The sequence below is a fragment of the Pelophylax lessonae genome, assembly GCF_965119305.1.
Source record: "Pelophylax lessonae genome assembly, chromosome: 13".
Taxonomy (NCBI): Eukaryota; Metazoa; Chordata; class Amphibia; order Anura; family Ranidae; genus Pelophylax; species Pelophylax lessonae.
In genome coordinates, this window is record NC_138780.1 from 202,951,349 (window position 1) to 202,963,998 (window position 12,650).

General features: G+C 46.1%; 1 protein-coding gene across 1 annotated transcript in view; it reads right to left on the reverse strand.

The window, feature by feature from the left end:
• The window catches only part of LOC309569498 (NACHT, LRR and PYD domains-containing protein 12-like), a 1,417,729-nt gene that overhangs the window by 97,184 nt on the left and 1,307,895 nt on the right, over positions 1-12,650 (reverse strand). The window contains exon 9 of the mRNA XM_082275358.1: positions 11,903-12,067. Coding sequence (XP_082131484.1) covers positions 11,903-12,067 — 165 coding nt within the window. The remainder of the gene's footprint in view (positions 1-11,902; positions 12,068-12,650) is intronic.

Genomic DNA, 12,650 nt, shown 5'->3' on the forward strand with positions numbered 1-12,650 from the left:
CTGACAGGCGAGCAGCAGCAGGATGAGAAAGCCGAAAGTGCGCACAGACGGCCCGCACTTTCTGCAGCAGCTCTGACATATCGGGGTAGTTTTTAAGGAACCTCTGCACCACCAAATTCAGCACATGCGCCAGGCAAGGGATGTGCGTCAAACCGGCTAGGCCAAGAGCTGCTATGAGATTTCGCCCATTATCGCACACCACCAGGCCGGGCTTGAGGCTCGCTGGCAGCAACCACTCATTTGTCTGCTGTTCCATGCTCCTCCACAACTCCTGCGCGGTGTGTGGTTTGTCCCCCAAACAGGCAAGTTGTAAAACTGCCTGCTGTCGTTTACCCCTGGCCGTGCTGAAGTTGGTGGTGAAGGTGTTACGCTGTGCGGATGAGGAGGCGGTAGAGGATGAGGAAGCGGAGTAGGAGGAGTTAGGAACAGGAGGCAAACTGAAGCGCCCTGCAATCCTCGGTGGTGGAAGGACATGCGCCAAATTGCTATCCGCCTCAGGCCCATCCGCCACTGCATTTACCCAGTGTGCCGTTAGGGAGATATAACGCCCCTGACCGTGCTTACAGGTCCACGTATCGGTAGTTAGGTGGACCTTGGCACAGATGGCGTTGCGCAGTGCACACCTGATTTTTTCCCCCACTTGGTTGTGCAGGGAAGGGATGGCTTGCCTGGAAAAGTAGTGGCGGCTGGGCACGACGTACTTTGGGACAGCCACCGACATAAGGTTTTTAAAACTGTGCGTCTCCACCAGACGGAATGACAGCATTTCAAAGGCCAAGAATTTTGAAATGCTGGCATTCAGGGCCAGGGATCGCGGGTGGGTAGGGGGGTACTTCCTCTTCCTCTCAAGTGTTTGGGAGATGGAAAGCTGAACGCTTCCACGGGACATTGTGGAGATGGTTGGTGACCCAGATGGTGGTGTTGCTGACAGATCCTCTGTTTGCGGGGTGGCAGGTGCCGGTATCACTACAGATGTGGCTGGAGCGGCCGAGACTGCAGCAGAAGAGGAAGCAGGATGAGCCAGAGACGTTTCTTGGTTTTGAAGGTGTCTACTCCACTGCAGCTCGTGCTTTGCACTTAGATGCCTGATCATGCAGGTTGTGCTCAGGTTGAGAAGGTTTATGCCTCGCTTCAGGCTCTGATTGCACAGGGTGCAAACCACTCGTGTCCTGTCATCAGCACATTTTCTAAAGAACTTCCACGCTAGAGAACTCCTTTGAGCTGACTTTGGTGCGCTCGTTCCCTTGCTGCGTTGGGCAGTAGCAGGCGTAGTGTCTAGGGCACGGCCGCTCCGCTTCTGCACCCTGCTCCCTCTTCTGCTGTGCTGGTGGCTCTGTGCGACCACTGCCTCTTCCTCCAAACCACTCAGGTCACCTGCATGATGTTCATTCCATGTGGGGTCGAGGACCTCATCGTCCTCCACATCATCTTGCACCCAGTCTTCACCCCTGCCCTCCTTGTCTCCACAATGCTGAACGCCGCAGCAGTTGGCACCTGCGTTTCGTCATCATCGGAGACGTGCTGCGATGGTCCTTGCATGTACTCATCTTGAGAAATAAGTGGTTGGGCATCGCTGCACTCAATCTCTTCCACTTCTGGGGCAGGGCTAGGTGGATGGCCCTGGGAAACCCTGCTGACAGAGTCCTCAAAAAGAATAAGAGACTGCTGTATAGCTTGGGGCTCAGACTGCTTGCCTGATTTGCAAGAGGGTGAGGTGAAAGACGGTTGGACATCGGCTGCAGGTGCCAACTCTGACCTTTCTGCAGTAGACTGGGTGGGAGACAATGTGAAGGAACTAGAGGCACTGTCAGCAGCAAACCAATCTACTATCGCCTCTCTGTGTTCTGGCCTCATCACTTCTAGAGGCTTATGATGCCCTACCAAATACTGATGCAGGTTCTGTCGCCTACTCACACTTGAGGAAGGTGTTTCACTTGTGCGTGTAGCTGGCACAGATCGACCACATCCTCTCCTTGCAACAGGAGCTCTACCAGCAGCACCACGACCCAGGCCACGGCCCCTATTTGACGGTCTCCTAATATTTCTGTAATTTAAGATCTTGCCCTACAAAGGTGTTTATTGAATAGCGGAACAAAAGAACAACAGTATCGCACGGGTGTATCTCACAGTCAAATATGCAAACTATGCCGCAATTTAATGTTTTTTACACCAAAAGGGTGTATATTGAATAGCGGAATAGGAAAACTTTTATAATACGGTGTATCTCACACGTACAAACACAGACTAGGCCCCGATTACAATTTTTTGTACCCTAAAGGCAGGATGAGGAAGAGGAGTAGGAGGAGTTGGGAACAGGAGGCAAACTGAAGCGCCCTGCAATCCTTGGCGGGGGAAGGAGATGCGCCAAACAAATTTAAAAGGTGTATCTCACACGTACCGATACAGACTATGCCGTAATTTAATTTTTTACACTCCAAAAGGGTGTATATTGAATAGCGGAATAGGAAAAATTATATAATACGGTGTATCTCACACGTACAAACACAGACTAGGCTCCGCCGATTACAATTTTTTGTACCCTAAAGGCAGGATGAGGAAGAGGAGTAGGAGGAGCAGGCAGGAGGCAGACTGAAGCACCCTCAAAACCTCGGCAGTATGAGATGCGCCCCAAAAATTGGAAAGGTGGATCTCACACGTACCGACACAGACTATCCCGCAATTTAATTGATCCCCAAAGGTTTTTATTGAATAGCGGAATAGGAAATATGATCAAAAAAAGTGTATGTATCTCACACGTACACAACCACACTAGGCCCCAATTACTATGGTTTGTACCCCTAAAAGGATGGATGAGGAGTAGGAGGAGTATGGAACAGGCAGCACCCTCAAATCTTCAGAAGAATGAGATGAGCCTCAAAAACTTGGAAAGGTGGATCTCACACGTACCGACACAGACTATCCTGCAATTTAATTGATCCCCAAAGGTTTTTATTGAATAGCGGAATAGAAAATATGATCAAAAAAAGTGTATGTATCTCACACGTACACAACCACACTAGGCCCCAATTACTATTGTTTGTACCCCTAAAAGGATGGATGAGGAGTAGGAGGAGTATGGAACAGGCAGCACCCTCAAATCTTCAGAAGTATGAGATTGTGTTCACTGTACCCCACAAAGATTGTGTTCACTGCACCCCAAAAGGATTTTGTTCACTGCACCCCACAAAGATTGTGTTCACTGCACCCCACAAAGATTGTGTTCACTGCACCCCACAAAGATTGTGTTCACTGCACCCAAAAAAGATTGTGTTCACTGCACCCAAAAAAGATTGTGTTCACTGCACCCCAAAAGGATTTTGTTCACTGCACCCCACAAAGATTGTGTTCACTGCACCCCAAAAGGATTTTGTTCACTGCACCCCACAAAGTTTGTGTTCACTGCACCCCAAAAGGATTTTGTTCAATGCACCCCAAAAAGATTGTGTTCACTGCACCCCACAAAGATTGTGTTCACTGTACCCCACAAAGATTGTGTTCACTGCACCCAAAAAAGATTGTGTTCACTGCACCCCACAAAGATTGTGTTCACTGTACCCCACAAAGATTGTGTTCACTGCACCCCACAAAGATTGTGTTCACTGCACCCCAAAAGGATTTTGTTCACTGCACCCCACGAAGATTGTGTTCACTGCACCCCAAAATGATTTTGTTCACTGCATCCCACAAAGATTGTGTTCACTGCACTTCAAAAGGATTTTGTTCAATGCACCCCAAAAAGATTGTGTTCACTGCACCCCACAAAGATTGTGTTCACTGTACCCCACAAAGATTGTGTTCACTGCACCCAAAAAAGATTGTGTTCACTGCACCCCACAAAGATTGTGTTCACTGCACCCCAAAAGGATTTTGTTCACTGCACCCCAAAAAGATTGTGTTCAATGCAGCCCACAAAGAGTGTGATCACTGCATCCTAAAAGGATTTTGTTCACTGCACCCCAAAAAGATTGTGTTCACTGCACCCCACAAAGATTGTGTTCACTGCACCCCAAAAGGATTTCGTTCACTGCACCCCAAAAAGATTGTGTTCACTGCACCAAGATTGTGTTCACTGCACCCCAAAAAGATTGTGTTCACTGCAGCCCACACACAGCAAAATGGATGTGGATCACTGACACCTGCCTATCTCCTATCCCACACCACACAGCAATATCGATTGTAGTTTGTAGAACACACTTTCCCTAAAAATCAGCAGACTCTATCCCTAACAGGATTGATAAGAGATCGTAGATCAGGACTAAGTGCAGACCCCACCCCACACAGCAATATCGATTGTAGTTTGTAGAACACAATTTCCCTAAAAATCAGCAGCAGCCTCTCCCTAAAATGCCTACAACTCGCCCTGCCTAAAACACTCCGACCTGTCCCTCAATTCTATCCGGACACAAATGTTTTTTTTTTCCTGTCTGTCCCTAAAATCAGCAGCCAGCACGTTGATGTGTGCTCTCTCCCTGATCTAAGCAGCAGAATGACGCCGCTGCGGAGCTGCCTCAAATTTATAAAGACTTGGTCACATGCTTCAGACGGCCAATCACAGCTACTGATACATTTGCAGGCATGGCTGGGATGGCTTAGGCACACCAGTTAAACGCTTGTTGATTGGCTGTTGAAAGCCCGCCATGAAAAGCGCGCCAAAGCATGCAAAACCCGGAAATAAAACGACCGAACACGGATTTTTACCCGAATATACAGTAAAGTGTCCGTGTTCGGGTAACAAAAATCCAATTATTCGGTACGAACACAAATAATACAGTCCCTGTTCGCTCAACACTAGTCAAGATGTATACATTTTGTCAAAATGGTGTATTCATGTGGTGAGTTCGTAAGGGAAACTATTTATCCTAGGCATTACAATATTGGTCCACTAGATGGCAATGTACAGTTTTTCGCAATATAAAATACAGAGTAATTGCTGTGAATTTAGCAGGTGAATTACATGGACGCAGGGCCGCTGATAGGGCAGTACAACCAGCCCTGTTGTACCGGGCCCGGGCTCTATCAGTCCAGCAGGGGGGCCCGGGCAGCTTTACAGTTGTTTCTGCCTAAATAAATAAAAAGGTTTTTCTAAACCATACCTTTTTCAACTTGTTTATCAGAGGGTAATTTCCTGGGCCCCATCGGGTTAACATTAGGGGCCCAGGAGATTTCAGCACTGAGCAGAGGAGGGACTTTTTTTCTTTTTTCGGGGCGCAGGCAGACAAGCACATGTGCTGCCCATATAGTTCCGGTCACGGCCATCCACTGCCTATGTTTTCACTGGCGGAGTGATTTTTTTCTACACTGCTCCCTTAGTAAGTTCTTTGGACAGACGGAGAGACTGATGTGAGGCGGGCTGGAGGCTGAGAGGGCACTGCAGGCTTAATCCGATGGCTGGTGGTGGTGCACAGCCTCACACAATGACACTGACTACTAAGGAAGGAAGGTACACTCCCCGACTCCCCACTGTGTGCCTACCATCATAATGACGATCAGATCACAGCAGCTGTTCTGTCACAGTGTCACATTGCTGTTGGGTGCTGATTTTGTTAACTTTATGGCTGTACTGCGTTACAGATTGTAACACTGTACAGCCATAACAGAATCAGCAACCAACAGTGACACTGTGACAGAGCAACAGAGCAGCTGCTGTGCTCTGATCATTATAATGATGGTAATCATAAGCATGAGATGCTTGGTTACATTTCTGTTTGGAGGGCAGTAAATGGCTGAGCTGTGTTTTTAAGACCCCCAACAACTCCCCATAAGAAATATTTGCCCAAGCATTCCACTTAGATCCGCCAGTCAATTTTTTGTGCAGACCTCTATGTAGGTCTACAGAAATCCACATACACCACACAGTGGATAGGGGTGGACTTGTGATGACTATGGATGGACAGATGTAAATGGAAATGTGTCCATTTACATCAGGCTATTTTTGATCTGTCATGTTTAGGTCTGGAAAAATAGACAAGGACTGCTGTCTGTTTACATCCACCTATCTCTGGATATGTCCAGTTCCCGAAAAAAAATGGAAAAGGACTGCATCCTTGTCTATATTTCCAGACCTAAGCATGACAGATTAAACATAGCCTGATGTAAATGGACACATTTCCATTTACATCTGTCCATCCATAGAGCCATCACAAGTCCACCCCTATCCACTGTGTGGTATACGCGGGCATAGACTGAACTGGCACAGATGTTTTAACCAGTGGCGGCTGGTGCTAAAAATTTTTGGGGGGGCGCAAACACCAGCGTGCCCCCTTTCAATGCACAGTGACCAGCGTGCCCCCTGTTAATGCACAGTGACCAGTGTGCCCCCTTTCAAAGCAGAGTGACCAGCGTGCCCCCTTTCAATGCGCAGACCAGCGTGCCCCATTCAATGCACAGACCAGCGTGCCCCATTCAATGCACAGACCAGCGTGCCCCCTTTCAATGCACACAGACCAGCGTGCCCCCCTTCAATGCACAGCGACCAGCGTGCCCCCTTCAATGCACACAGACCAGCGTGCCCCCTTCAATGCACAGACCAGCGTGCCCCCTTCAATGCACAGACCAGCGTGCCCCCTTCAATGCACAGACCAACGTGCCCCATTCAATGCACAGACCAGCGTGCCCCCTTTCAATGCACACAGACCAGCGTGCCCCCCTTCAATGCACAGCGACCAGCGTGCCCCCTTCAATGCACACAGACCAGCGTGCCCCCTTCAATGCACAGACCAGCGTGCCCCCTTCAATGCACACAGACCAGCGTGCAAACCACTTTTACTACATGTCACAAAGGACAGCTAGAAATTTTCCACGTGAAATATAAATGCAACCAGTATACAAACTGAATGCCATGCCTGGACAGTTTCGTTGGAGTTGCTGTTTAAAAGTAGGTGTTCTGCTTAAGTGCTTTGTATGCTATTAGAGATGAGAAAAGGGTGTTACCCATAACAATTGATCACATCCTAATTTTTCCAGCACAGGACAGAAAAGGTAAATGAACACTTGACAATAGCCTTATATTTCCTTTTATGCGGTTTTTATAAAGCAGCCCTTTGTTTAAAATGGCTGTGCTGACAACCTTTGCTGTGAATGTGTAACATGAGAGCTGTCTGCAAGTGCTCTGAAGACAGAGGTATGACAGGTTAAGCAGACTGGTCTGCAGCACCTAACATTATTATGTCAGTGAGACTAAAGCCCCGTACACACACGCAGATCGTCGTCATACAAATGTTCGTCTTTTCTCCCCGGGATGTCGGTGTCTGTTGAAAAGTGCAAAGACAGCACAAGGAGAGCACAAGAATTTTGTCCGCAGACTTCAGCTGACTGCAGAAGTGATGTCATGTAATGGTTAACTTTCCCTGTGTTTTTTCTTTTCTGAGCATGCCCAGTCTTGCAAATCTGCGGTCTGTCGGCCGAATTCTGTACTGACAGGCGAACAATCGTCCGTTCTGGTGTCTGCAGACAAAAATTTTCATGTTTGCAAGAAAGACTCTTGTCCGCGGATTGTGTGCAGACATCTGTCGGAGGCACCATACTAACACGCATACAATCGGCAGATCTTTCGTCCGCCGACGTTTGTATGACGACGATCTGCGTGTGTGTACGGGGCTTAAGACGGCAACTGATGAAATGCTTATGTGGTCGGATAGTGCTGAGGGAGAGTACCATATTCAGCAGCCCATGGGACAGAGAGGAGGGGGAGAGGAAATGGGAAAAGCAAGGAATAAGTAGCGGACATGAAAGTGATAACAGGCAGTAGAAGCAGGAAAAAATTTCTGATACAGGAAAAAGGAGAAGTAAAAATATAGAAGACTGTAAAAATAGGTGTCCTGTACTAGGGACAAAAGATGACTGGAATGCAGAGATATAATAAGGTACATAATATAGTAAATATAGAGAAGGTAAGGGCATTTTTTAGACTACCGGATGCATGAAACCACTGTAACCAAACCAATCAGAAATCATCTTTTTTAGGGAGAAGCAAGAAAGATCGTAGGTAGGAGGCACTGAGGCAGCGGCTGCTTCAATTAGCACTTACCTGCTCTAGGGCTGGCCATACACAGTGCTCCCCCCGCAGGTTCAGGTCATGATGAGGGGGTGACACGCCGACACTGGACACCCCGACTTCTCCGGCACTGCATGCAGCTCCTCTTTTGCCGATCCCTAGAGGTGAAGAAGTGACAGGATGTGATCCTCCTGCAGCAGAGCGCAGACTTCCAGTTATTCTGTGCCAGCAGCTGCAGCGGGTCGGGCGGCCTCATGTTGTGAATGATTGGTCGGCTCGATCGGATCGTGCAGAGATAATCTGCGATCAGACTCAGAGATCTGATCGCAGATTATCTCTGCACGATCCGATCGAGCCGACCAATCATTCACAACATGAGACCGCCCGACCTGCTGCAACTGCTGGCACAGAATAACTGGAAATCTGCGCTCTCATGCAGGAGGATCACATCCTGTCACTTCTTCACCTCCAGGCTCCTCTGGTATTGCTCCGGGCGGCGGGCTCCCTTCGGCGTGGCGGTGACTGACGACTCCTCGGTCCTCCAGGCTCCCGCCTTCGTCCTCACCAGAGTCCCCCAGCCAGGCATCGGGTAGGTCAGAAAGTTCCGATCCATCCGATTCACTGAAGTGTCGCGGCGGCGGCGGCTCTCGCTCTCCTGTGTCCTCTTAGTCTCTCTGGCGGGAACTGAAGGTGATCGTGACGCCGGGGCGGTGCACCGCCCCCACGCGTCACGTCACCAGGTCCATGTCCTCCTGTGATTGGTCCAGGCTGGAGTCTGCGCCCCGACACACCCCCAGAAGAGCGCCAATCGGCGCCTCTGTTTGCAGCACATGGGGTCAAAAACCCCACCCCCCCCACCATACCCAGCACTAAGTCCGGCGCCCCTAGTGGGCAAAAATTGACATTTTTTTTTTAATTTTATGTTTTTTCTCTTATTTTTTTTGGGGGGGGGGGCTCCCCTGCGCCCCCTATTGGCCAGCCGCCACTGGTTTTAACACTGACATCTATGCCGAGAAGCTCCAGTTCAGCAGGGAATCCACTTATGGATCCCTTGCTAAGCAGATGTTTCAAAGAGTCCTTATGCTGGAAAGGTAGCGGGATGGAAAGTACATATGTCAAAACTGCAAAGCTTTTTGCACAGCAAAAATTATCCCCACTGGACCACCCACCATGTTGCCTACAGGCCACGATCCTATTCAACTGTTATCAGGATTTTGAAGTGGTTAAAACAGGTGCTGAAGAGGTGATACAATGCCTCCTCCCACCAGCCAAATGCTCTCTGAAGAGAGATCTGAATGCAGATCACTCTTCAAAGAGCAATGAGTGTGAAATAGCTCATAAAGATTTTAAATAATTATAATTGCATGCCTCAGCTGATTTAAAGGCATCATAGAGGTACCTTAAGGCTTCAAGGATAAGTTCACCTTTTAAAAAAAATAATAAATGCACATTTTTTGCAGTTAAAAAAATGTGTATTTATTTTTTTTTTCTTTTGGAGCCTGTGAAGCATTGCACCAGCAATCAGCAGATCCCTGGTGCTATGTAGGTCTTCTTCAGATCGTCAGTATATCTGTGTACCTGTAAATCCTGTATGGGCTTGCAGATACACTGACAGGAAAAAATCAAAGAACTACCACAGTGCCCCACAGCACCATTGTAGTTCTTTGAGAACTACAATGGCGGGGGGAGAGGTGGCTGCAGGATTTGGAACAGGTTACATGTTCCACCCAAAATCGGGTGGTCAAGGTCAACTTATGCTTTAAAGAAAATCTACAGTATGCCTTAAAGTCAGCCGCAGCATTCTCATTAAAAAGGGATGATCTCAGGTGTCTTTGAACACTAGTCTAATCAAATTTATAACAGGCAGGAGAAAAATAAATATCACTTGAGGACCAAGGCTGCATTTTGTTGAGGTGGGTGGGGTCGGGAGGCCTGCTTAGGTAGGCTGTACGGGGCCCCGTAATTTCTAACAGCGGCCCTGCATGGACGCCTGTGGGCCCTGTGACCTCTGCTCTCCCTGAATGGCTGTGTCCCATTGAGTAGATATATGGGGTATGCAGGGCTCCTTTTTTGGTTCCCGCCACTGCTGGCCCTCCGGCCGAGGCATATGTGAATTGGCCGATGGAAGTTCCAAGATGGCACGGTCAGCATCATCTATGTGCGGCCATCTTGGGCATGCGTGTTGGGTTCCTCCTGCGTCCACGCCCCCTGATCAGCGATGTGACTCTGGGGGTGAGAGATACACTATTTATAGTGCAGGGATGGCCACACAGGTAGTCTGGGCTCTTGCTTTGGAGATCATCTGGGGAGCATGGCAAGTACAAGGATGTGTTTTTTGTGTGTCCCTATTAGGACTCATATAACGTTATGCTTACATATGTAGTTCCCTTTTTATCCCTCTTTTTCCCTCTTGCAGAGTGGATTGAGTATTGGCATATTCAAATGACTTCAGTGGATGGAACAGATATATCTTGTTTCTTTATAGAAATAGTATTTTTGGCTATAAAGACCTAAGGTAACTGTGTATGTTATATAAATATTGAGGAACAGTTATTAGGAATCAAGAGATGCATATCTATACATATAAATGTATTGTTTTTTTCTCCATTGATAGATCCACCCTATGCTAAGTGATCTCCTATAGCTCACCAGACGCTGTTATTCAGCAATTACACCTAAAAGAGATGTCTCCCAGATGAGTTTCTTGTCTATAAGTAAAGCTCTTGATAGCAGGTTTGTGAGGAAGCACTGTGACCTCTACTCCTTGCTTTCTTTATCTGACAATTGCCAAGTGGATTGGTTTCCTTTGAGGACTGCATACATGTAAGCACCATAAATATCTTGATGTATAACTATTGTAGTAAATGGTGATTGCTATGATTGTTTTACTAATACTAATTACTAATAACACATTACTAATATGTGTTTCTCCAAATAGGAGAGCATTTTCCATATTCTCCCGAGGAAGCTGTTTTGATACAATGAAACACGTAGAGATTTATATGGAGAAATCGCCCAATATATACTTTGGGAATGTCCCATTTTATATGTATGTCTTTTTAAAATTTTCTACTAATAAAATCTTTGTATAAATAAAATGTGTTGATTTGCACCTTTAAAGCCCAGTATCATGCTATATGCTGTTCTTGGAATTTACTATTTGAGGGTGTGGTGTAATGTTTAATTGGTTTGGAAACATCCACCCAGGATACTAATTAGTAAATTTACACTGTTATACAAGCTGTACACTCACTACTTTACATTGTAGCAAAGTCTCATTTCTTCAGTGTTGTCAGCGAATAAAATATTTACAACAATGTGAGGGGTGTATTTACTTTTGTGAGATACTGTATATCCCATAGTTGGTATACACTATAACTTTTGCGCAAACCAATCAATATACGCTTATTGAGATTTTTTTTTTAAACCAAAAATATGTAGCAGAATACATATTGGCCTAAATTGATGAATTAATGTGATTTTTTTTTTTTCCATTTTTTGAATATCTTTTTTTTTAGCAGAAAGTAAAAACATTTTTTGTTTAAATTGTCAGTCTTTTTTTTTTTTTTTTAAAGCGCAAAAAATAAAAATCGCAGAGGTGATCAAATACCACCAAAAGAAAGCTCTATTTGTGGGTAAAAAGGAAAACAATTTTATTTGGGTACAGCGTCGCACGACCGCACAATTGTTAGTTAAAGAAACGCAGTTCCGTATCACAAAAAACGCTCTGGTCAGGATAAGGGGGGTAAATTTTCTGGGGCTGAAGTGACTAAAAAACAGTGATATTGGATATTTATGGAGCCTAAAGATGGATTTTCATTTCATCATCATATTTCTATATTATTTATGTGGTTTAGATATAAAACTGTCCCAGAATATGATTGTCTCAGTCAGTCCTGTTATACTCACTGTAATTCCTCTATCCGGCTTGTTGTCAGAGCTTCCATCACATCCCTGAAATGAGGACCCTCCAGATTGTTCCCAGACAGGTCCAGTCTCCTCAGTGTCTGATTATTTCTTATTCCAGAAGCCAGGTGGGGGCAGTAACTGTCTGTCAGCTGATTATAGGACAATCTGTAGAAGAAGAGAAGAATGTTACCAGAAGGAAATGAATCTCTCCCCCAGGAATGAATGTAATTATTCTCTACATGAATGGAACTCATTTCTCTTTATTGGAATCATTGATATCAGATCACTTTATAAACTCCAGGAAATAGAATTGTATAAGAAAAATGTTATAATGGAGTAGACATTCCTATATTGTCCTCCATGTGCAGAGATGGTGAGATCTCCATACACAGGATGAGCACAGAATATCACTGACATGACTATTATTGTGCTATAATCTCTCTGTATGGGGCATGAATGGTATCAGCAGGCAGTGAGAGGCCGGGATCAGCATTGAAAGTGATTGGACGGGATGATTTTTATCTGATATTCTATTTATCTCTGCTGATAAGAATTCTGTACTCATAGGAAGTAATGGGGAGATCCCCTGACACTGAATAGCAGACGGTCAGGTCAGGTGACAGGAAGCTCATATGATGATCTGATTGGTGATTGCAGTGAGATCAGATCCCCCCATGTATGACCTCCTATAATCGCATCTATTTTACTAGTTACCAAACCAAAGAGAATATCAGATTTGTAAGAAGGT